At 37.8% G+C, this 24,567-nt stretch overlaps 1 protein-coding gene across 1 annotated transcript; it reads right to left on the reverse strand.

The window, feature by feature from the left end:
* Positions 1-10,968: 10,968 nt before the first annotated feature.
* Smyd5 (SET and MYND domain containing, class 5) lies at positions 10,969-23,607 on the reverse strand. The gene is made up of 7 exons (XM_074098996.1): positions 23,409-23,607; positions 23,212-23,339; positions 22,801-23,037; positions 21,682-21,919; positions 20,200-20,377; positions 17,781-17,995; positions 10,969-17,162 (listed from the first exon to the last, which is right to left on the reverse strand). The coding sequence occupies exons 1-7, from the start codon at positions 23,445-23,447 to the stop codon at positions 17,046-17,048; spliced, it is 1,152 nt and encodes a 383-aa protein (XP_073955097.1). The 5' UTR covers positions 23,448-23,607; the 3' UTR covers positions 10,969-17,045.
* Between the last annotated feature and the right edge of the window lie 960 nt (positions 23,608-24,567).

Here is a 24,567-nt window from a genome sequence, read left to right on the forward strand (position 1 = left end):
AAAAATTTAATTTTTAAAACAACTTTTTTGCTGATTGTGCTTTTTGTTGACAACTGTTTTATTTTTGTCATTCAACTTACGTCATGTATATACCAAATTTCAAGTTAATCCGACCACTGGAAGTGGGTTAAAATGAACTTACAAGATTTGACCCAAAAACAAGAAACAGGGCAAGTAAAATATACTGTAGTATAAAATATACTTACTTCGAAAGGTTTGAAAGGTCTGGAACATCAAACGCCCACGCTCTTAACAGGATCTTATCTGATTCAACATCTTTAAACAAATAGTAGGTAAACCAAAGGAGAATGTTCTCCCATCAAGATTGAAAATGAACCCTTTTAACGTCGGGACCCGAACGACACCGTTTTGTCAAAACCTTTCCCTGCTTTCTTTGCTCGTGCAAGTTTGATCGTAGAAGGTATTACCACTTACCCTTAAGTTACGTATTGCATGAGCTGGTACGCATTTTGGAAACGCGCGTTTCGGTATTGCTGCACTAGCTGTGCTTCACTAATTGGAGGGGCAGGACATACCTTGAACACCGGGATGCTGCTTTCTCCAGCAATTGAGTTTACACGACACAGGAATTATTTTAAACGGCACAAAAATGTTCATCACCACTTCACTGCACAGATTTTAGAGAGTTTTGAGAGTTTTTAAAGGTATTTTGCGAATTAAGAGTTTATTTTTGCGTTGGTACAAAATTATAGCGTCATCTCGAGTCGTTTGTTTTCTTCGTTCTTGGTTCGAATTTCGGTGCCCAATGGTAGCGGGATAGGAAAGGAGGGATGTGTTGCCAGAGTATGGATGCGTTCATGTTAATGCGTGAGTGTGTGTGTGTGTTAAAATTAATTAAATATATTTAAAATAAACAAAAACTTTAAATGGCGCAGCCACTAATATTCACCAATGCTACATAATGCGATATTTAATAGGCCTAACAACATAGCAAATTACAACTAAAAAAATAAGACAACCTTGTATACTTAATCTTATATACTAAATGGGAAGAAAGAAAAGAAACATTGTGCCGAAAAAAGCAACGTAACAGTTAGTATCCTTTGGCCATTCTGGGCATGTCGCCATTGCCACGGCAAGCCGCAGCGCTGGTTTTCAGTATGACCCTTTAACTTTAGGTACAACTAAACTTTAAAATATCGTGCAAGTTTTAATCTAACACTCATAAAAATATGACCTGACTCGAGGACAAGACAAAGGTTTTTTTTTTAAATTAAAAACACATTCGGACATCGACACCGTAACAGCGTCTATGAAATTCTTAGCGTGAACCCTCCCCAATTAGATTGGACAAACAAATCACGATTAAAGTACCAGTTCACTTTCATCTCATTAATGTGCACATTTAATTAAAATTCACCCTCCGCGATCTTAGGGCTTGTCTCGTTATTAGCACATTCCGTTCGAAATGCACTTTATCAGATATTATTTGGCGAAAATATGATATTTAAGACTGGTCGTCTTGGAAATTAGTAACATCGAAACTTTAGAGTTCTGTGACTTACGTTCATAACTAGAAAGTGTTCATTTTGAAATTTATATATTTTTGACGTCGAATAAATTCATTTTATGGTTCATTTGAAACAGTGGTAAATAAATACAAACACACAACACACACAAACATCACGCCTGTATTCCCAAATGGGGTAGGCATTGCAGAGCACACGAAACGTTACCGCTTCGGAATCACTTGTAACAATTTTAAAATAAATAGATATAATAAATAAATCACTGAAAATCAGCGTTACGAAATCATCCTCAGATTTTTTAGTGACACAAAGCTGTGTGGCGGCCATTTTGGCTCGTGGAGTTGGGATAGGCATGCATGTAGGTGACTAGTGTGTCTGTAAGGGTATCTATTCTATTCTATCAGCTAATAAACCATTCTTAATATCATTATAAATAATGTATGTATGTACTCTTTATTGTACAAAATAAGTAAACAAATACAATTGACAAACATTGAAATGTATGTACTAAGCCGAACTTATCCCTTTAAGAGATCGCTTCCAGTCAACCTTTGAGTGGATAATAGGAGCATACAGTCAGGAACAGAAAAAAAGTGAGTTGAATACCATACCATGAGACATTTTACAAAAAGCGTGTTTGAAAATATACAACGTGCTATCGATATCCGTTTACTTTAAAGGAACTAGTGGCCTAATAATGGTTTTGTTTAAAACATAATCGAAGATTAAGATAATTAACCAAGCGCGATAAAACAGTGTCAAAGTTCATTCATGACAATTGTTTTTGGTTCATACTCACTAGTATTTAGCAAAAGATTTAAAAGTGACTTTTTTTCATGTCTCTTCATCCCCTAACCATCTAATGTGGACCATGAGTCATTAAAAACTGTTGAACTTTTTCAAACTTTTTATATTGGAGTGACCTCCGCACCAAATAAGATATCATTCTTATTACTCCTAACATACATGACGCATATCACCCCTAACACACATACACAGACACTACATAGATATCACTTAAAAATGTGGGTCGTGGCGTAATCCCGAGTTTTCTGCGATTATGCGGGCCTGAGGAAGATTGATGACCCAGCTAAGCCTCGGCCTGGGCAGATTATGAGGCATAAACAGCAATTCATGCCGGTTGAAACTACCGTCTTATTTATCAAGCGACCACTACTTAGTGTGTTTTACGGGTTTTAAACAATTTAGGGGCCTTTAAATAACGGACAAAAGAACTACATAACTCAGGATTAATATGTAACCCAAAGTAAATACCTAGTAGTTGTAGTGTCAAAACATACACTGAAAAGAAGATTTGCTAACAGTAACAAAAAAAATGTTGCTTGTAACAACTTGAGTGACTACAAAACTATAAGGCCTAGTAGCTAATAAAAAAGTTAGGTGATGTTGATGTCTTACAAAAACGTCAAGTAGCCAAACTAGTTCAGCTATCCTTTTAAGGGTTCCGGAGCCAAAATGGCAAAAACTGAACCCATATAGTTTCGCACTGTCTGTCTGTCTGTCTGTCTGTCCGTCCGTCCGCGGCTTTGCTCAGGAAGTATCAATGCTAGAAAGCTGTAATTTTGCATGGATATATATGTAAACTATGCCGACAAAATGGTACAATAAAAAACAAAAAAAAAATTTTTTTAGGGTACCTCCCATACGCGTAAAGTGTGAGTGATTTTATTTTCTTATCCAACCCTATAGTGTGGGGTATCGTTGGATAGGTCTTTTTACTCCATTAGGGGTTTGCTAAGACTTAAGATTTTTCGATTCATTGATTTTTTTGCGAAATATTAAACTTTAAAGTGCAAATTTTCATTAAAATCGAGAGTCACTAAACTGGTGGGTGGAAAAATTTGAAAAAAATCAGGATGGTAGTAAATTTATCAAACTTTCAAGGGAAACTATAACGGCTAAGTTTGCTTGAAAATTATTAGTAGTTTTACTCTTAAATAGCAGCCTAAGGTATAAAATATACCTAAACTTGGAAGATTCCGTATAAAATACGAAATCCTTAGAATAATATTACTTAATTTTTTCGTAATGGCTACGGAACCCTATTTTGGGCGTGTCCGACACTCTCTTGGCTGTTTTTTTTGTCCGTTTGTCCGTCTGTCAAGACCCTTTTCTCAGGAACGCGTGGAGGTATCAAGCTGAAATTTATATCAAATATACGAGTAGGTCTACTGTCCTTTGGAGCTGTGAAAAAATCAAAGCCAACGTAATCAAAAGATACAGACGTTTATGCCGCAAATTTCCGCAAATTTTCGAAACTCGCAAGGGAATCAAAACCTACAGGGTACTTCCCGTGAACTCAGAATCTTGAAATTTGGTACGAAGCAACGTCTTATAGCACAGATAAAGGAAAAATTGCGAAAACCGTAAATTATTAGTTACTTCATACTTCATATAATAAAAATATTTTTAATAATTTTAAAGTTACTACCTACAGGTTTGTACGGAACCCTCGGTGCGCGAGTCCGACTTGCACTTGGCCGATTTTTTTAACATCATAGGTAAATTATCAACTTCTTTTTTTGGGTTCGGTACCAGCCTTAGTTTAAAAGAAATATTTACATGAGTAAGTATCTATATAGTGTATGTTTATTTACGCAGGCAACTACACCCAATGAATATGAAAGATACATGGTAGAGACGGTCAGTTGGTGGATGGCCGGTCGGGAGTAGGGGTAATTTCGAACATGTTTCCCAAGATTATAATAGTGGCACTTGAGCATTAAATACTTAATGCCTCCGGTTAAGGCAACACCTCAGAATTTCTTAGAACACCCAGCTAACGAAACACCCCAGGTCCCCAGGTTGTTCTTGTTTGGCATTAATAACAGACATGGAGAACTTAATCTCACTTATTAAGATCAAAGCAAATAGAACATCTCAATTTGTAAATTGAAACTAAGTTCTTCGCTTCGATGCCAGAGATACTGATTATTACTTTACTGCTTTCGATTAATGAGAAACTCTATTGTGTCAAGTTTTGGGAACGAAAATACTTTAACAATAGGCATTGGAATCGTAACGACTAAATTCTTCGTCGAATCAAATTTCAGAATCAGAAATCCGAAGTCTTTGTAGCGCGAAGCAAAATGCTTCCCATTATTGAAAACGAGAGCGTTCAGCTGTTCTCGAATATTCTCGCGCAAATAACTTGTGCTGTAATTTTGATACAGATCAATGGATACCAAGGGATTACGCTATTTACAAGATTCCTTATTGTTAACTTTAGAATTACAACAATTATGAGCATCTGGTATCTCAAGATCTCGCCCGTACTTCCATTTCTACATGCCTTAGGAATATCTACTAACAAAATCGTCAACAAAAACAAAACAAACGCCACACGTTGGTAGCCGGCAAATGCGAGCAAGAACCTTATTAATAGCTGCGATTACACTAATCTCAACTTATTAGCAGTCCCGCGTGTGCATTGGTTTGAGTTCGGCTTCGGCCATGTGCTGAAGGGATTACCGAAGGCTCCTGAGACTTAGTCCCGTTTACCCAAGCAACATCGTGCCACAAAACAGTATTGGTACGCGGTTGCCGCATGACGCAAGGTGTCGCCTCGCCGCACGACCCCATATGTTACGCGAAGGGATTACCCGAGCCTCCTAAGCCATATAAACGCAGCACCAAATCGGTGCTATTTAGCGACGCGCCGCCAAGCTCCCTCATTAAGGATCCCTAAATTTTCATGACATCGCAACTAGGCCTAACGAAGCTAGATAGATGAATTGTTTGGACAGTCGAAGGCAAGATTTAGTGAGGGTTGCTCTATAGTTTGAAGAGCCTATTAGCCGAGTAAGCGTATGTAGACGTCTCACGTCTAACAAGGATTCATAGTTAAACTTCGTTGCGCATGATACACAGCAAACCACTTTACCAACACGTATTTAGGTTACCCTTTTACGCAAAAGGAAATATTTTAATGCTCCGTGACTGTTAGAGTACGCGGGTACTCCATACATAATGAAGAACTCTCAAAGAAGGTTGGCACAAACTGTAAATTGGAATGCCCTGCGGACTCGCACTAACATAGCTGTCGCTGCATAGCTCAGTGGAAATAAAAACAGGAAGGAAATGAAAATAGGTTAAGCGCACTCAGGGGAGTTAGAAGGTCTCCGAGATCGGTTTTTGTATCAGCGGACCGAACACTAGTTTGTAACTTCGCTCCCTAATAAAAATTTAGCAACGCTGAATTGAAAGCAGTATCGCACGCCGGGGATTACCCTTCTGTCGGTGTTACGTATAGTTTTAATGGTGCGTTTTGTTTCTGTTTGTTTCAGATTTGTACTTAGGTGTTAGCTTTTTTTAAAATCTAGTGGTTCATTCTTTGACTTACATGTTCTATTTGACTGTGTAAAGGTCTAATCTAAGGTGTAGAGCTACAACGACGAACAGTAGACATTACTGTGACGTGACAGCTGAAACACTCGTAAACTCATATATGTTCAAGGTGCTTTTATAAGAACTTCGTCATAACAGATAAAGCAATAATACTCGACTGGTATATAAAGAGCAAATTAGGTACTACTGTGTGTACCTAATATAATTGGCAGAGATAGCAAATAACTTCGGTAATTCATATGAAAAGATTTCATCAACGTAAATACATCATTTCGTTTTGGAAATAAAATCTTATTATTCAGCCAATCGCATTCGATTGCAATACACCTATTCCATTTAGGTTCCTTCAGTATTCTACGCCACGGCTCGGAAGCGATGGAATCCAAGTTTGTGGGCCGACTAATTCAGAATAAGGCGGTTGAATGAATAAGCAAATTGGAATTTGGACGGTGACGTGACGAGCTTAGGTTGACTAGGTATCACACGCGATCTAGAGACTAGGTACTTCCTAGTACTGTTTGAACACAATCAGGCTATCACGTAATCTGCTTCGTAGAATACGGTTATGGTTCTAGCTTTAGTATACTCGTAATACAAATAATTTATACCCACCTAAACGATTTTACATGTAATTCTGTTAGTTAACATACTTATGCGAAATACGCGTACTTACTTGAAATGTATATAGCTTTTTAAGGTAATAAGATTGATGTGTATAGAGAACCTCGGTAAGTAGAACTTTCAAAACTTACATGCGTAAAGCCAGTGTAAGAAAGAAAGAAAGAAAGAAAGAAAATATTTAATTGCCAACAGTACAAACAATGCAAGACAACAATATAACCAATACAAGTTAGTAGTCTGCCCTGCGGCAAAAGGAGCAAACTCAGCTAATGCTGCGCTTACGCGGAAGCTGCCAGCGCTGGCACACATACTGCTATGCTGGTGTACATACTTAATTTTGCCACTAAATCAATAAAACATAAATTAATAAACCAATAAAATTTATTAAACTCCATGCATTTATTATTCAATCATATCCAATCAAACAACTCTTTACTGGAATCCACACAACCGAGCCAGATACTTTTTTTTATCAAACAGCTGGCAAACGAGCAGGCGGGTCACCTGAGGGTACCTAAGTGTAGATGGAAAAACCTCAGCAGTGAGTCCATTTCATATTTTACACGTGCGAGGTAGAGAGGAACCTTTAAACCACACAGTGGAAGAGCACCAATCATCGAGATGGTGCGGGTGAAAACCACCCTTGTGCCGAGTACTACAGTGATGGAACTTAGTATCTGGGATGAAATCGAAGAGTTCGTCAGAACACTCCCTATTGAAGATCCTATAAAAAACACAGAGAAACTCTGCGTACTTAGGCGGTCAAAGGATAGAGTTTCTCAGAAAGTATTGAATCGCCCTACGCTGCCCTACGCTGTAGTCGATCAAGTAGACGCAGCTGATACTGAGGGGCTCCAGCCCAAATGTGAGAGCAATACTTAAAGTGAGGACGAACCTGAGTCTTGTAGAGCTGTTTGTAGCGCTTTCAACCCCCCAGCTGATACGATCATGCGGGTTAATTACATTTGAATTTGACATGGATTGTACCTCATAAGGTCCACCGTCAATAAATTTTATATTTGAATTTGACATGGATTGTAAATACACGTACATAAAGTCTATTGTCGTAATTCTTTTCATACTCGGCTAGGTTCGGAAGGGGTAGGCGATGGCTCTACTTACCTACTTATAATTTAATAATCAATATTTTTCATATCTCCAGGCGATTTTACGTTTAATATTTGCGCTCGAGCAAGCCGTGCGACAAAGGCAGCCGAGTATAAAATTCCCCAATTACCGTGCAACCAATTTAAATCGTCACAACTGGCGATATTTCTGTACTAAGAGCTATGTATGTTTAAAGACAACATATTTAAATAAAATGCGAATCCAAAATCCGATCTAAGAGGTTGTTCGATAGCTTGCTTCTGTGATCTAAGAAAGATTTTCGGTTTCCATTGGTTTCACATCATCAGCCGGAAGACGCCCACAGTTAAACAAAGGCCTCCCCTTTAGAACGCCACAATGAACGACAACTCGCCACTTGCATCCACACCGGTTGCCTACGTAAATACTCTATAAAATCCATACTTCTAAATATATAAAACTCAAAGGTGACTGACTGACTGACTGACATAGTGATCTATCAACGCACAGCCCAAACCACTGGACGGATCGGGCTGAAATTTGGCATGCAGGTAGATGTTATGACGTAGGCATCCGCTAAGAAAGGATTTTTCGAAATTCCCACGGGATAGGGAATAAATGGGATTTATATCTTCACTTTGAAATGGCCCTATTTCCGTAACTATAATTATTAGAAACTTCAAATTTGGCATGCAAGTGGGTAATAGGTACTAACAGCTAAAAACACTTTTCAGGATTTTACGAAATTCCCACGGGATAGTGAATAAATGGGATTTGTATTTTGACTTTTAATTAATGACCCTATTTCCGTAACTATAATTATTAGGGACTTCAAATTTGGCGAAAAAGTACTCAAAGCTTGTGATCGTGGCTTCGTCATAAATCTTTTTTCATAAAACAAATAATTTTTTTGTCATCAGCTCCTATCCAATTCTATGTGGGTGGATCACAATTAAATGCCCTTGCTTCTTCAAAGGATGGTTTTAATTTAAATCTAGCCCTCGCAACGGCGGTCGTTATTAGCACATTCAACTAGTGAAGCAGAGATTTCCATCCCTCGGCTTAGGGTGACCAACCTTTGAAAACCACATTTGCACAATTTACGATTAGGCCTTTTATCGGGTAATCGTATTGCCATTTTTGAAGGGCAGTCGTTATGAGTTCGGGCTTGGATCAAAGACACTCCTTTCCCCGTCGTCGTGGAACTTGGGCGGAATTTAAATCCTTTTGTAACTTAACAATTCGGATAAAATTAAATATGATAGCTACTTAACCAACTTCGGATTACACATTTCGAAATAGATGGTGGCCGTTTAGTCCATAAATTGAAAAAGGTAGTTTCATAGAATCAATTTTCTGGCACACACAAAAATGTAGGTACACTACCTAACGTACTAACAGAGCCCGATTGCATAACAAAGTACAAGTAAGTAGTATTAGCGATTTTGTATTGAAATTCACTGATAGTATTAGGTTTTTTTTTTATTCGACTGGATGGCAAACGAGCAAGTGGTTGTACTTTGTTATTCAATTGAGCCATAGATTCATAGTCATTATAAGTTATAGCATAGATTGATGCAGGTTTTCGAACAGCGATAAAACTTCCGTAAACTCTGCTGCCTGTTGTGTCCCTTCGCATCATACGTTTCAAACTCCGGAAAATTCACGACGGGGCATCTATTGTTAGTTCTGTGCTGTCTTGCGTGAATTTCGAGACACTCTTCCCAACAAAGGGCATGCTTTCACACAAAAAGTCGAATATTTTTGAAGTAGCAACGGAAACTATAAAAAAACAAGTTTACAAGGCAGGGGAAAGACAAAGTCGCGTTGAGAGCTAGCTCAGTAAACATTAGAGGTGGGTAAATCCGGATCTGAAGATTCAAAAGAGTCAGATCCTCAAGCGGATCCGAATCCCTTAATGACTCCTTTCAAATCTTATTGACTCCGGAGTTACTAACTCCGACTGGATCGAGCGGCTCGCCTCGCTCGTGATCGCCGTCACGCTCACTCACACTGACTCGCTCCGTCCGCCTGCTTTCGCTCTCGCTCGGCTCGGATCGGATCGGCAGGGCTACTATGAAACTCGAAGTTCGTATCGTACCGTCCCTCTCGCTCTCGTATTAAATAGTATAAGTGTCAGAGGGACCGCACGACACGAACTTCGATTTTGGAGTTTCGTAGTAGCCCTGCGGATCGGATCTTGGACTTGGATCTTATTATCTATGTTTGGTTGGTCGGTTCGGTTCGGTTCGGTTCGTAGCAGCAGTAGCCCTGCGGATCGGATCTTGGACTTGGATCTTATTATCTATGTTTGGTTGGTCGGTCCGGTTCGGTACTCGGACTTGGACTAACGAACGAATCTTTCTCTTTCTCACGAATCTGTACTTCAGTTCAGTCAGCGGGTGGGGCACCGCAGTACCGTACCGACACCGACCGACCGATCCGAGCCGGGGCGGATCGGCCATAGATAAATTAATAATCGCTCGAAAGAACCGGAGTCAATAAAGGAGTCGGATTCAATAAGCGGATTCGGTACCGACACCGGAGCTGGATCTAGTGAGTCAGATCACTTCGCGGAGTTGAGATTACCCATGTCTAGTAAACATCCATTCGCGCCGCCCTATCGCAAACGACGTCTGTCCTTAAAAGGGGGGAGAAAATTATCTCTTGAATAAATTATATTTTCCCCCTTTTATGAAGACAGTTGAAGTGCATTTCCGTCCATTTTTTTTCTCGCTCGCCTCAGATCAAAGACATTGCAGGAATTCCGCCCGTGACCCCGCAAGAGCAAAATGAATAAACAATTTAATGTGACTTGATGTCTCGGGATAATAACGTTAAAGTGCTTTAGGATGTTTCCCCAGCAAAACCCTGTTTGTTTTGACAATTCAATCTTCTTTAAGTTTTTGCCGTTTGCCCGTTTACATTATTTCGGTAAATCGAATTACGTGTTCTGTACAAATCTTATTTGGCTGGCTAAGTGCCTTCGTTATCATTTTGTTACTAAAGCAAACATTTCGAGCTTAATACTTATTTGCGTAGCAACTCTGAGTAGACCCTTAAACGATACTCTCAATTGATCTCGACCACAATAACGAGAATTATAGTGAAACAACTTACGATTTCCAATACTTGTTTTCTGGAGGGCAATTAATTGTAGCACTCGAACCTCCTCAGACTGACCTCACTCGCTCTCAAACAAATTGAAGCTTGTTTTCAACTTGACTTTAATTAATTACGATTTGTTCGATCAATCATGTCGCTACTAATTTTGCTGAGGGTGGATTCTGGGAATTTCAAATAGTAAACAGCTTTGTAAATACTTACAAATCCAAGTAATCAACTCCAAGTACTAACTCTATTTGAAAGCTAATCATAGGAATTTTCGTATCAAAGACTTCAATTAGTTCTAGATATTTATTTAATATGTTTACAAACATAACAAAAGCAACTGAAGCCGCCGTTTATATTTTCCAAATAAAGCGTTCTTAAATATATAACGTAAAACAATGCCTTTATATAAAAAATACACACGTCATGTCTTACATAATAATATAGGTACTTCTACACATAAGTGTGTAATTGCGAGAACCTTGCACCTTGCATCATAAAAATAAGAAATGGCAATCACATATTAATTGACAAGCATTTTAAAAACATCTACAAGTAAACACAAGCGACGTAACATTTAAGTATACATTTGGCACAAATAAGTACCCTGATTAAGATTAAATTGATTTGCTTATATTACACATTACATATTATTATTTAACATTAGGTACATGTTTATGAATAATAAAGTATTTAGATCATCTCAGTCGTGCGTCCCACTACAGAGAACAAACCTCCTCTCAGAATAAGAGGGCTTGGCCCGTAGTTCCTACACGAACCCAGTGCGGATTGAGAATTTCACACATAGATACCATTAGATTCCTTCGCTGCTGTGTACAGGTTTTCTTACTATGTTTATCTTTCATCGTAATGCTCATCATAAATTTAGAATGTTATCCGAAAAACTCATAGGTGCGAATCCGAATTTGAACCCACCCTTTGCTTAAGAGGTAATAGGTTAAACTGCTAGACCACTACGTTTTATAAACAACATCATCATCATCATCATCCCAGCCTATATACGTCCCACTGCTGGGCACAGACCTCCTCTCAGAACAAGAGGGCTTGGGCCATTATAAACAACGTGCGTTGCGTGTTCCGAGCGAGGTAGGTACTAGAGCTACATACACCCCGTCCAGATGCTCTCGCGCTATTCCATCGCGAGGGCATCTGTAGGTACGGGGTGTATGTAGCTCTGGTACCTCGGGAGCGCGCGAGTGTCTACGCGCGCGCGCGCGCAATACGCTCCGTCTGGACTGGCTCTAAAGGTGATTTAAATTTGACGTCAACGTCTGTCTGTCTATGGCATCGCAGCTCTCAAACGGATGGACCGATTTTGATGCAGTTTTCTACGTGAACGCGCGTTTCTTTACGGCTACTCTTGGCTATGTTTTATAAAAATCGGTTCAGCCGTTTTTGAGATATTGAACAATGAAATGACAACTTCAAACTTTTTTAAGTTGGTTACTTTAACCTTCAAAGCGCTAGCGCTACTTTATCATATTATTTCTGGGTTGTACTGTATGTAAATAAATACCTCGATGTTCAAGATTTAACCATCTGAAGCTAGATTTAGGTCTATTTACTTAACGAGTAACTGCTATACTTTAGTAACTAGTACAATTAAGTAATTCAAGTTTATTCAAGTATTCTAAAAATCTATGAAGTCTGAATATAACTTTACATCACAAGAATCATAAGTTTCAAGATAAGTATATATGAACTTTTAAGAAAAACTACATTGACTCTTAATTCGACAGTCGCGATACAGTAATATTTTTTTCATCACACTTGCTCGTAAACAGTGTCATAACATGCAGGCTACCTTGGTTGCAACCCTCCAAATAACCCTCGGCCTTAATGTGCTTGTCATGAAACCCGTGGTCGGTAAATGAGTCATTGCGCGTACACATTTTCTTGTCATGAAGCCCAAGGTCGGTAAATGAGTCAATGTGCGTACTTGTACTGCTGCGCCGTGCCGCGTGGCCGTGCGCGCGCTCCTGCAGCAGGACTACTACATGGTCTACATGCACACGCACGCTGCGGCGCATGCTGCGGGAGGGGGAGGTAGAGGGCGGCGCTACCAAGAGCACAGCCTAAGGTATCGCCAATATTTGGAACAATTAAAGTTTTTCTTTTACAAATATAAAATTTTACTCGCAAATGTGATGAAAAACATTGTATGTCGCACGGGCGGTACTAGAATTACGAACATCGACTCATTAAAGCCCTCAGTCTTCGACTTCGGGCTTCTAATAGACTCTCGTTCGTAATTCCTTATTTACCGCCCTTAAGACACAATGTACTATTTAATGGTACCACTTCACGCGTTTCATATTTGTCAACGACGGAGATGCAAAGATCGAAAAGGTGAAGTGCTATCATAAAAGGGGACCTAATACAGAGTTGATAGGCAAGATATCAGCAACGTGATACCTTTGGCTATTCAAATAAGAGACTAGACTCGAAAACGTTAATGTAATAATCCATGATCAGCGGCGGCCTTTTGTCCTTCGTGAAAAGTATGTGATGCGAAAATTTAGTTTTAAAAAACTGTTTTTAGGGTTCCGTAGTTTAAATTTGCTTGGGTTGTTGCGCGAGGCCCTTGCAAGAGCGAGGCCCCGGACGATTGCCCTGTTCGCCAATCCGCGATTTTAATTATATACCTTACAGAAATTGAATGAAGTTTAAATCAAAAGGGTATTATTTTGAGTTGGTATACTCTTGATCTAGATCAGTCTCATTTGAAAACAGTGCATTGCCGAAAAAATTCATTTTCGATGTATTCTATAATACTTGTTCTAATTCTTCAACATTGATTTAACCAACCAAACATTCAAAAACATCTTACCATGCAACTTGTATATAACAGACCACAAGTTTGTGGATATATTTTTGATAGATTGGCTGAAAGGATACTTGAGAACTGTAGGTAAAATGTTTGCATTATTATCTTGAGATTTTAGCTCGATATTTTATTGTATTTTAGACTTCCTAATGCCCGAAGATTTAGTCAACATTCGCACATTTAAAACGTTACATTTTTCACTAACATATAGAAAACTATTGAAGGTAAACACATATCGACGTTCACATTTAGGTATTAACCGCTTTAATTCTACCAAAATGGCGTCTTACTAATAATTGGACCGTCTACCTGTTCATCTCGCTAAAGTATTTAGATATCTAGGCCGTTACTAATCACAGCTATTTCAAATAAGTTCTTCTTTCGTTGCAACTTTACATGAATCGTTTTTGATTCTCAGAAAATATTCAATATTACAATTGTAAAAATGTAAAAATCGAGTTCACTGTCATTATATATCTCCCTGAAGACGTCCACTGCTGGACTGGACATAAACCTTCACCTAGGATGTCCGCGGCGATCGATTTTGTCGATCTTTACCAGAGGCCGTATTACTATTGTCTAAGAAAGCGCTGACGTTCGTTATCGCATTCACCGTCTCTTTCTACCCTCGTCTTAGACCGTGTGACAGAACGGAGTGGTGAAACCGATTATGATTCCAAGTGTGTTAGACAATAAGGGCTCAGGTCGTCCGTCCACTTTGCAGGCCTACCAATACTTCACCTTCCAGTACGCTGTCGTCACTATAAGGGTCACGCCACATCTACCAACACGGCATCAGCTTCAGCCGACCAAAAAACGATTTATGTCCATATCGAAAATACAAACTGAGACATGGATGCACAGAAAACCAGAAAAAGAGACCAGCACTGGGAATCGAACCCAGGTCCTCAGCAATCCGTGCTGCGTGCTATAACCCCTACACCACTGCACTACACTGGTGTTTCTGTGCATCCATGTCTCAGTTTGTATTTTCGATATGGTTTCACGGGATACCCGTAAAAGTAACAAATTTGGAGTTGAAATAAAAAATACAAAAAGACTCCAAAAAACCAATCATAGCTTTATGTCCACGCAATAAGGGCGAAAAACACGTGTACCCGTCCGATCCGACCGACGCCTTTTCGTTCTTATTGCATGGACATAAAAAAAAATTAAAAGCTAAAGCCGTTTCCGCGTCGAAACTTTTGGGGAGACATTACGATCCTATTTCCATTCCATTCCAACAATTTCGATTTATAAATTCTAAATTATATCGATTTTGTATATATAGAGTAAAACAACAGAGTACAAAAAACATATCTTTTTAACACAACGTTTCTTTTTTTCTAAAAATAAAGATTTATCGTAATATCGGTTAGATTGAACGTCAAACCTGTCCCAAAAATAGCGTCCAAACCTTTCGGGAAATCCAACGACTAAAGTCTGTACGCATCGCAGAGTTGATAAATATTACGATAACATCTCGGAATAGCCACTGTCGCTTAATTATTGCAAACTGTATGACGGGCGTCACTTATCACCACATTCACTGAGTTTCGTGGTACCGGGCACTCAGATGTTGTCAAACACAAGACACGTGGGCGGCTTGACGCTTGCTCAGTCAACATTTTTTTAAATCTACACGATGTTTCACTCATGAAGGGGAATACACATAACAATCTAATAACAATAAATAAATTGTTATAAGTTGTTTAAACCCATTTTGGTACAAGAATGGGATGAAAGGCATAAAAGCGGTGTGGACCTTTGACTGGCAATGGGACAGGCTACTCAATAATAAAAATCTATAAACAAAAATATAGTTTTTTTATAAAAAAAAATTAGGGGGTCACATTTATAAATAACAATAAAATATCATCGGGCACTTGACTCCAATTGAAATATCACCAAACTAAGCAACGCTTGTACTATGGATACTATGAAATGGAGAAACATACTTATATAGATAAATATATACTTAAATACATATTAAACATTCAAGACCCGAAAACAAACATTAATATTTTTCATACAAATATCTGCTCCGGCCGGGAATCGAAGCCGGGACCTCAAGCTTCGTAGTCAGGTTCTCTAACCACTTGGCCATCCGGTCGTCAATATGAGTTAAGAACCCTGATTTTATCGACTCTGCGAACAGTTTTAGTCAATTGTAAAATTTCGTATTTCACATAACTTTTTAACAATGTCACTATTATTTACATTTGACACAATAAAAATATCATAAAATACTGTAAGTTTCAGATTTTGTTATTGCCAAAAAAGTTTCATTCATTTTACGAGAATAATCTACATTATTGCATTCAATCACCTTAGGTATTTACATTTCTTCTACATTGTTAAGAGAAAGCTAGAAGTTTGGTCCTACCATAAATATCTATTATAACTACTAAAGTAGCAATAAAATCGTATGGGAGCTGCCAAAGTGGCCACTTTCATGAAAAATGTTTTGGTATGTATTTTTAGGAACTTTTTTTAAGTGTGCGTCATACATACTCAATGGCATTAAGTATAGTTGAAGGCAACTCCCTTCCGTCTATATGCTTTGTGACAAAAAAAATGCAACAAGTTTAGTATACCTACAATAGTAAATTATTGGCAGACTTAAAATATTTTAGACCAGCTTTTACCCGCGGATTTGCTCGCGTGGTCTTCACGATTCAATCTAGCGCTTTAAATTGTCGCATTTATAACATTAGTAGAATTAGCTTTCCGTGTTTTTATTACACGTAATTATATTAACGCCTTGCTCCAATTGACAGATCAAGACTTCTTGAATCTTACGACTATTAACTATAATCTAGGTCTTCAATACTCAAAATTGCTAAAACATGAAAGGTTGAACAAGTAATTATTTAATTAAAATCATACTTTATTATGTATGAACGAAATTGTCTTCATAACTTGCCCGCAAGCTGACAGTAAGTCCTATGTCACTTTCACATCACTTTATCTTTAACAGCCGCACTCAAGATCTTCAATTAAATGGATTATAAATGCTTTCCTTTTTTTGCTTCAGAAAATCCTCTCTAATATATTAAGAAATACTACAGTTATAGTACAGTCAAGTTCATAAACTTGTGAGCAAAAATTTGATCAAAAATAGCTGAACACGACGACTCTATTGTTAACGGCGTAGAAGCGTGTTCAGATATTTTTGATCAAATTTTTGCTCACAAGTTTATGTACTCGACTGTTCATAATGGTTTTCCATGGTATCAGTCGGAAACGTTCATATTCATTGTGCTCTCACTCAAGTCACTTACTTTAATACAATATGTAATCGATTGACACTTTGGGTGCCATCGTTCCGATTGAGATGCGAATTTTGCCGATGGAAATAAATTATTTACTATATCTCTAAGTTTGTTGTCGTCCCTAGATCTCTAATGAGACTGGCCACAAGTGCACAAGAGACGCAGGATAAAAACTTCGTCTTCAGTGCGGCAGTGAATGTCTTTTGTTCACAGGCCCAGCAAGCAGAAGGCCAAAAGGTTGGAACATCAGTCGTCTGCATCCTCTTCGTCGCTCATTTCCTCCTCACTGGTGTACTCTGGCTGTGAGGACTCTGAGAGGCAGCGGTGGCACTCACAGATGAACAGGTAGTTTTGGGCAAGCTCCTGGAATTATAAAATAAAGGGGTCTTGGTAGTTATGCGCGAATATCCGCAATAGTGTGTAATGTTTATATACAGATAAAGAAAATTGCATAGCTAACAGTAGTTATGTTATGGAGTTAGAGTAGTGTAAGATGTAGGACGTCCACCAACGAGATAGATAGATGACCTAGTTAAAGCCACAGGTTCAAGGTGGAAGCCGAATGCTTCAGGAGTGTAACAACTTAGAAGACAGACAGTGTAAGATAATATTTATTCACACAAACTCCGTTTGGTTTTTTAATATGTTTCACATGTAAGACTGAAATAAAAACTAGCCATAACGACAAACATGTTAGCGCCCATCACTATCTGACAAGTGTTTTTAGTTTCAAAAAGTGGATTACATTTCTCTAAAGCTATTTTACATTGTAAGCCATGGTGTAAAATCTATATAAATAAAAATGAATCGTAAAATGTGTTGCTAAGCGCAAAACTCGGGAATGGCTGGACCGATTTCGCTAATTCTTTTTTTGTATCGTTTGTTATTATCAAGAGAAGGTTTTTATGAAACAAAAATTAAAACGGGAGCGAAGCCGCGGGCCACAGCTAGTAGTAAATAGATTATTTTGATTGAACTTACTTTCTGCCTAGAATGCCTGGATCGTTGCAGGAAACACTCATCTAAATAGCTTATACAGATCTCGTCTCCAATTCGGATGGACTTCACAGCTTTCAGCTGTATCCGATGGTTGCCGAAAGGGAAAGATGACTCGGCATTGGGGGAGCAACTGTGGTTACACGCGCTCTGCAACTGGAATAATCCAGAACCTTCTGTGTTCAGGAACGTACCGGATTCTGGAGAGAGAGCAACAATATAATTAGTGTAATGTTGAGTATTTTGGATTGAACAATGAATATATTCAGCAAATTCTTAATAAATTAGACTGAGGCGGTCCCTCTTCTTTGATAAAAACTGGCCAACATTAATCTCTGCAGTCAGCTTTTGATTATAATAATCCATACTAATATTATAAATGTGAAAAATAGCAATAAACTATTAATTCTTAGCAGATGTGAGTTGCAGTCAACACAACAGCTAGTATTGTAATAGAAATTAATTGTATTGATAGCTGAAAGTGGTCATAGGTTTTATTTTAAGAAGACTTTGCATGTAAGACAAGTTGCCATTAATTATAAATTTGCAAGTCAAATTGTATTCATTTCTAATGGGTGACATTAACTTGCAAAAATTATAGCCAAGAAATAAAATCAGGTAAGCCAATAAAGCATCGCTAAGAAAAGGTTGGCGTTTTTCAAGTGATTGTGAGTATGAACAGTATAAATAGTATAATTTCACACTATCAGATTTATTTTCTTGGGTTTATGGGAGCAACCTCCGCAGCGTCAGTGATTTGTTTTAGCTCTGAATTCCACGTGTAAGGCCTACCACAGACCTAACTGGTGCTAGCGTTACGCCAAAAAATGCTGCAAATGGTGTTAAAAGCATAAAAATCGGAACGATTGATCTTTAAGCCATACGAATCAATTTGACCCGTAGCACGAAAAAAACTAGGGGAAATGAACAAAATTTTTTTTTCTGTAACCTATCATGTGTGGTATCTAACAAAAGGGCTTACTAAGCCGATTCTAAAAATATATCACATCATAATATTTTGTAAGCCGTGGTGGCCTATTGGTTTGACCTAAGATCGCCTCTCAAGCAGAGGGTCGCGTGGGTTCAAACCCCGGCTCGCACCTCTGAGTTTTTCGAAATTCATGTGCGGAATTACATTTGATATTTACCACGAGCTTTGCGGTGAAGGAAAACATCGTGAGGAAACCTGCACAAAACTGCAAAGCAATTCAATGGTGCGTGTGAAGTTCCCAATCCGCACTGGGCCCGCGTGGGAACTATGGCCCAAGCCCTCTTGTTCTGAGAGGAGGTCTGTGCCCAGCAGTGGGACCTATATAGGCTGGGATGATGAATATATATTTTAGTATATTATAATAATAATTATGTATGTATTCGTAGATGTATTTCTGTTACGTTTTAATTTTCTGATCTATTTTTGATGCACCACCTGTTGTAAACTAGTCCTTCCTTCTTTCTGTAAAAAAGGTTGCCTGGAAGAGATCGCTCTTAAGCAATAAGGCCGCTTATTGCTTACCTTGTAATTTTCTCTGTGTATCTGTTTTCTGTATCGCTTACTATTTCTGGTGTACAATAAAGAGTCTTTGTATTGTATTGTATTGTGTATTCTTTTCTAATATTTTGCCGCTCCCTACCTACTTCCCTTTCTTGCTCGCTCGGCGGCCGGCGGCGCGCTCAGTCACTCACGCACGCGCTAAATGTAAATATTTTCAAAATTGCTTTCTTGGGGTTGGATATGAGGCTATACATAAAGTATCATTTTAGGTATATTTTACAAATAATGATTTAAGCGTATCGCATCTGGAAGAGCCTAAACTTGGTATGTTTTGAAAATGATTTTTATTTTAATTTAAAACAACTGACTGAAATATAATAATGTGATATATTTTTAGAATCAGCTAAGTAAGCCCTTTCATTAGATAGGACACATTCACACATCACAACATAGGTTTCAGAACAAAACATTTTTTCTCCTGTACAAAAAAAGGATGACGTAATAACTCCTCTCCTTTTTGCTTGCTTTTCGTGCTACGGGTCAAATTAATTCGGACAGCCTAAAGATCAATCGTTCCGATTTTCATGCTTTTAACACCATGTGCAGCTTTTTACTGAATTTCAGGGTGTACCGCTAGCACTATACCGATTTTGTTGTGGTCTGCAAGAACAGAACTAAATCCAGGGTCATCTTCACACTAATACTGACCGGGTAACATCTTCCGATCGGCGATGCCGTTGATTGTTTGTACTGTTTTGTTTGTACAAAACTGTACATGAGTAGTGAGTGATACATTTTATATTGCATTCTAGACTTCCAATTTCAATTCGCTTCTGTTCTATTCCTGATAGAACACATCGGAATCAGTAGTTCTGTAGCCAGCCTAAGTTTTATAATTTTAGCGGTACCTACCTTCCTGCACCTTATCATACATCCTGGTCAGGAACACATCTAGCTGTTTCCGCTCGTCGTCAGATAGAGTCAGTTCCACAACTGAGTTGACCCACATAGCAAGCGGACTGGTGCCAATACCCTGTCCGTTTGTTCCAACAAGCGCCATGAGGCTGCAGAATCCTTCTGGTGTAAGGAACTGGAAATTGATTACGGAATCTTTAAATTAGGAATCCTCTTTCATATTCCTCATCAGTTGGAAGACGTCCTGTCCTGAACAAGACGTCTTAGAATACCACACTGACCAACAACTTCCCACTCGTATCAACCGCCAAGGACATCTGTTCTTGCAGCAATGTGGCCTGCCCGTTGCCACTTCAACTTGCATATTATTCGAGCTATGTCGGTGATTTTAATTTTTCGGCAAATTCTTCTGGGAAGTCGATTTTACAAGCTTTTACTTGCAATGTTCGTTACATAAGTTGCTTTAAAATCTAGTAAGTTCAATCTCATCCAATTTTAATGAATGGATTGGCTTGAAATTTGTATGGATATGTAAACAGGATGATAATGCAAGCACGATCAGCAAATTTTGTATAAAAATGAAAAATTTCATATAATATTTATTACAGGAACACCCAAATAGTCCGAAATATTTTATTCCGAATTTGCTAATTCCGATTTTCAAAACTCCGATTTTCACAATTCCTAAGACATATAATTCCGATTACTTAAAAAAACGAAATTTATTTTTTAGAATTTCAAAATATCAATTTTTATAATAAGTATCCGATTTTTAAAACTCCGAAGAATTAAAAGCATGAAATGTTATTGGCCCGAAGTACAGTATTCCGATTATCAATTTTCCGAAATAACATCGCTCATTCGGAAATATGACATTCGGCTAAATAAACTTCGTGGCTTTAATAATCGGAATCTTGATTTTGAATCTCGAATTATTATCAATCAATTTAGATAACTTGACTTGCTTACTTAGGTTAGGTTAGGTTGGGTTAGAATTGCGACAAGCCGCGAAGCGCCATAACTGCGCGGAATAGGAGCTCCGCAAAGCGGAGCTCCGACGACCTTGTGTCACATCACATTGCTGAAAATCAATAACAGTAAATACTGTTTTAGGACAATCTAACCTACATAGCTTAAGTTAAAAAGTCGGGATTTATTATTGATCGGTGTAATGATATTCGGAATTTTGAAAATCGCTAGTTTAGTAATCGGAATTCGTATTTTTGACATTTTGGATTATTATTGAGTCGGACTTCTTATTGTTTGGTTTATTAAAATTCGGAATTTTGAAAATCGTACTTTTAAACATTAGGTATTTATTTTTAATTTTCGGGTTTATAAAAATCGGATTTATGAAGAATCGGAATAGTCATATTAGGAGTTTTAAAACATTCGGAATTATAAAAATCGGAATGGGTTTCGGAATTTCGTTTTTCGTATTATTTATGTAGTATACCCATTTATTACATTAGACATTACCTCTTGCACACTGTCTCCATTCACAACATTTGCTGTAAGTTCCCGCAGCATATTTAACTGATCTCCAAACTGTTCTCCGAGAAGCTTGTGCAAGATCTCCTCATCCTCATTCATAGTGCGATGGCAGAACTGCTTGATGGTGGCGATGGCTGAACCAGGGTTGGGACTCTGCTGGATGAATGCCAGTATCCGAACGAGGAGCATAATGCTAGTGGTTTCTGGTGGGTAGTGGAGAGGCCTGGAATGCAAGGTAAGTGCGTTTGTATGGTCACAGAGACATTATAAAAGTTTCTCACATTACAGGCAGCCTAGTTTTGGAACCCTATTGTAAATCATGCCATACATTTGTATTTTTCAATCATTTTTTTTGTTTTAGTCTTTATGCAGTCGATCCCATCCATCCCAGCCTATATACGTCCCACTGCTGGGCACAGACCTCCTCTTAGAACATTGCTTTAGGGCTTGGGCTTTATGCAGTGGAAGGGAGATATTGCAAAATCCAAATGGGATAAGAAGTTCTGTGCTAGCCTACATATACCGGGGCTTTAGGTGAAACCTACTAACCACTATCTTACCACATCCATGGACCCCTGGCTTACACCTCAAGGGTTTTTTATAATTTAGGTCCAAAATTATATTTGAAATTCACAATAGAACATATTTAGTAGCAGAATAAACAGGACTGAGAGGATGATTTACTCGAATGTGTTAAATTTTACTTTATTTCACAGAAATAAACATAAAAAATAGACTTAGAAATTATATGCTGTAAATATGTTAAAAACTATGGTCTTCTGTATCAGACAAATCAATATCATTATTGTAATAATTTAACAGAAAAACTAGTTTTTTAACATTTACAATTCTCCGTTAGTTTCTTAATTTACTATTTATAAACAATTTGAAAGGTGGAATTCACTCTTTACACAGCAGCTGAAGAAGGTATCAACCCACACTGTTTCTCAGGGTGTGTGCCGTTTCATGAAAAACTATACATAAAATGTATAAAATGAAAATTAAGATTATGTGGAAAATCAAGATTAAAGAATTAATGATTTGTGTTTTTTTGCAAAGAAGATTTTTCAACTCTAAGGGAATGCAAACGATAAAGATACTCACTTCCAGGCCTCCAGCAGAACAACGATAGGGTGTTGCAGGTCATTAGGATCATAACATATTGTCCTGTGGTACTTTGAATAAGCTTGTTGCCGACAGCTCTCTGAACAATAGTAGACTCCACAGTGTTCACAGCTGGTAATATTGTCGAGGCACATGTCGAAGCAGTCAGGATGCGGCAACACAAAGTCTGGGTTAGCTGATAGACGTCTTACGTTCTGCTCTGGAGTTTCAAGAGGCCTTAAATGTGGAATAAATATTTTTAGTAACATATGAAAGAAAGCAGTAGCTATTGCTTTGAAAAAAAGAATTAAAAAATAATGAGCGATTTAATAATTTCTTCTTTATGAACTAGTAAATCAGCATTTGTCAAGGTCAAGATGAAAGTTCGCAGCGTATAATCTACCACCTAACCTCATACAGTGGTCACATGCTATATATTTGTAAGCAGCATTCCACGCAAATTGACAAGACACTAAAGGGTCTTCTTCCAGAATAATATCTCCTGCTTCGTAGTTTTTAGTCGCAAACATCGCCTTGCCCTGAAATCGTAATTATATATAAAGAAACAGTGCTTATTGTAAAAACATGTTGCTAGTTGTATCTTTTACCTTTTTACTGTTACACGTTTTCACTTCATACCCTGACATTTTTCAAATTGGTACAACTTTAATACCTGAGAAAGTTTTTCTCTCAAGTACGGATTGAGCTTAATTTTGATTATTTTCCCAAATGCCGCGAGTACGAATACTGAAAAGGTGGTAAAAAATTGGAAAATTGGAGGACAACAAGCGACTTCAAGCGAGGGGGGGGATAAGCAACAAAACGTCAATTGAAGTGAGACAGTCCTGCCTACGCAGATTTAGTTTTGTAATTATTACAGTTATAAATTTCAGCTAACAATATTGTAATAAAAAACTGATGGGATCTGCGTCTTCCTTTTTTCATTTAAGATTTTTAATTCACTTATTCCAAGTTTCATGGATAAAAAAAAACTTAATTAATCAAAATAAAAAAAACCGTTACATTACTTTGGAAGTTTGGATGTTCGGATTTATCTTTTACGTAAAATGGAACATTTAGAAAATAGTGATGTGCCGTTTAGCATACTCTTTATAATGAATCATTACTGTGATGTATTGGCTGGTTGTTGGAGAAGTGTGCGAAAAATGTTTGAAGTTCTGTGAGTGAGATGATGGATGCACGTCCGTCCTCATATAATTACTTGCTTTTTTTTGTCTCACTCAGTAATTTGGTGTGAAACTGTAACTTATGCTGTTTAGGTTTTTACAAATAAATAAATAATAAATAAATTACTATTGTTAAAAGCTTTTATTTAAAATATAAACTGTTTATTATAAAACAAAATATCATTAGTGTTTTTTAAGTACCGAGTTAATAATCTTTGTTTAAGTATATATTTATCTTGCAATGTATGTGTATGTATGTATGAACAGGTCAAATCTTGCAATTTAAATTTGACCCACTTCCAGTGGTAGAATGAGGGCTATCGTTTTTTGTCTTTATAGATGGCGCCACTGTTGCGTGAGGTTTTTAAGTGTGGCTTTCGAAGTCTGTTATTACGTGAAAACAAAGTTTAGATTAAAATCATATTTAATACTCCTTAAAACCGTATCATAAAAATATCCAGCAACCACAGTGTTGCGTAGTCCCGTTTTGTTCGAAAAAAAAGGACAAAAGATTCCGAAAGACAAAACTGTCTCAAAACACAGACATTAATTGCCCCGTAACGCATAATTGCCATAATTA

The sequence above is a fragment of the Choristoneura fumiferana genome, chromosome 16 (genome assembly GCF_025370935.1).
Source record: "Choristoneura fumiferana chromosome 16, NRCan_CFum_1, whole genome shotgun sequence".
NCBI classification, from domain to species: Eukaryota; Metazoa; Arthropoda; class Insecta; order Lepidoptera; family Tortricidae; genus Choristoneura; species Choristoneura fumiferana.

What these genes read in the sequence shown, in the direction of transcription:
- Smyd5 (XM_074098996.1), bottom strand. Translation starts at nt 23,447, where the DNA reads ATGTCAGGGTATGAAGTGAAAACGTGTAACAGTAAAAAG. An exon ending in GCATGTGACCACTGTATGAG is followed by an intron (nt 23,038 to 23,211) that starts GTTAGGTGGTAG and finishes TCCACATTTAAG; the next exon opens with GCCTCTTGAAACTCCAGAGC. An exon ending in GTATGATAAGGTGCAGGAAG is followed by an intron (nt 17,996 to 20,199) that starts GTAGGTACCGCT and finishes CTCTCTCTCCAG; the next exon opens with AATCCGGTACGTTCCTGAAC.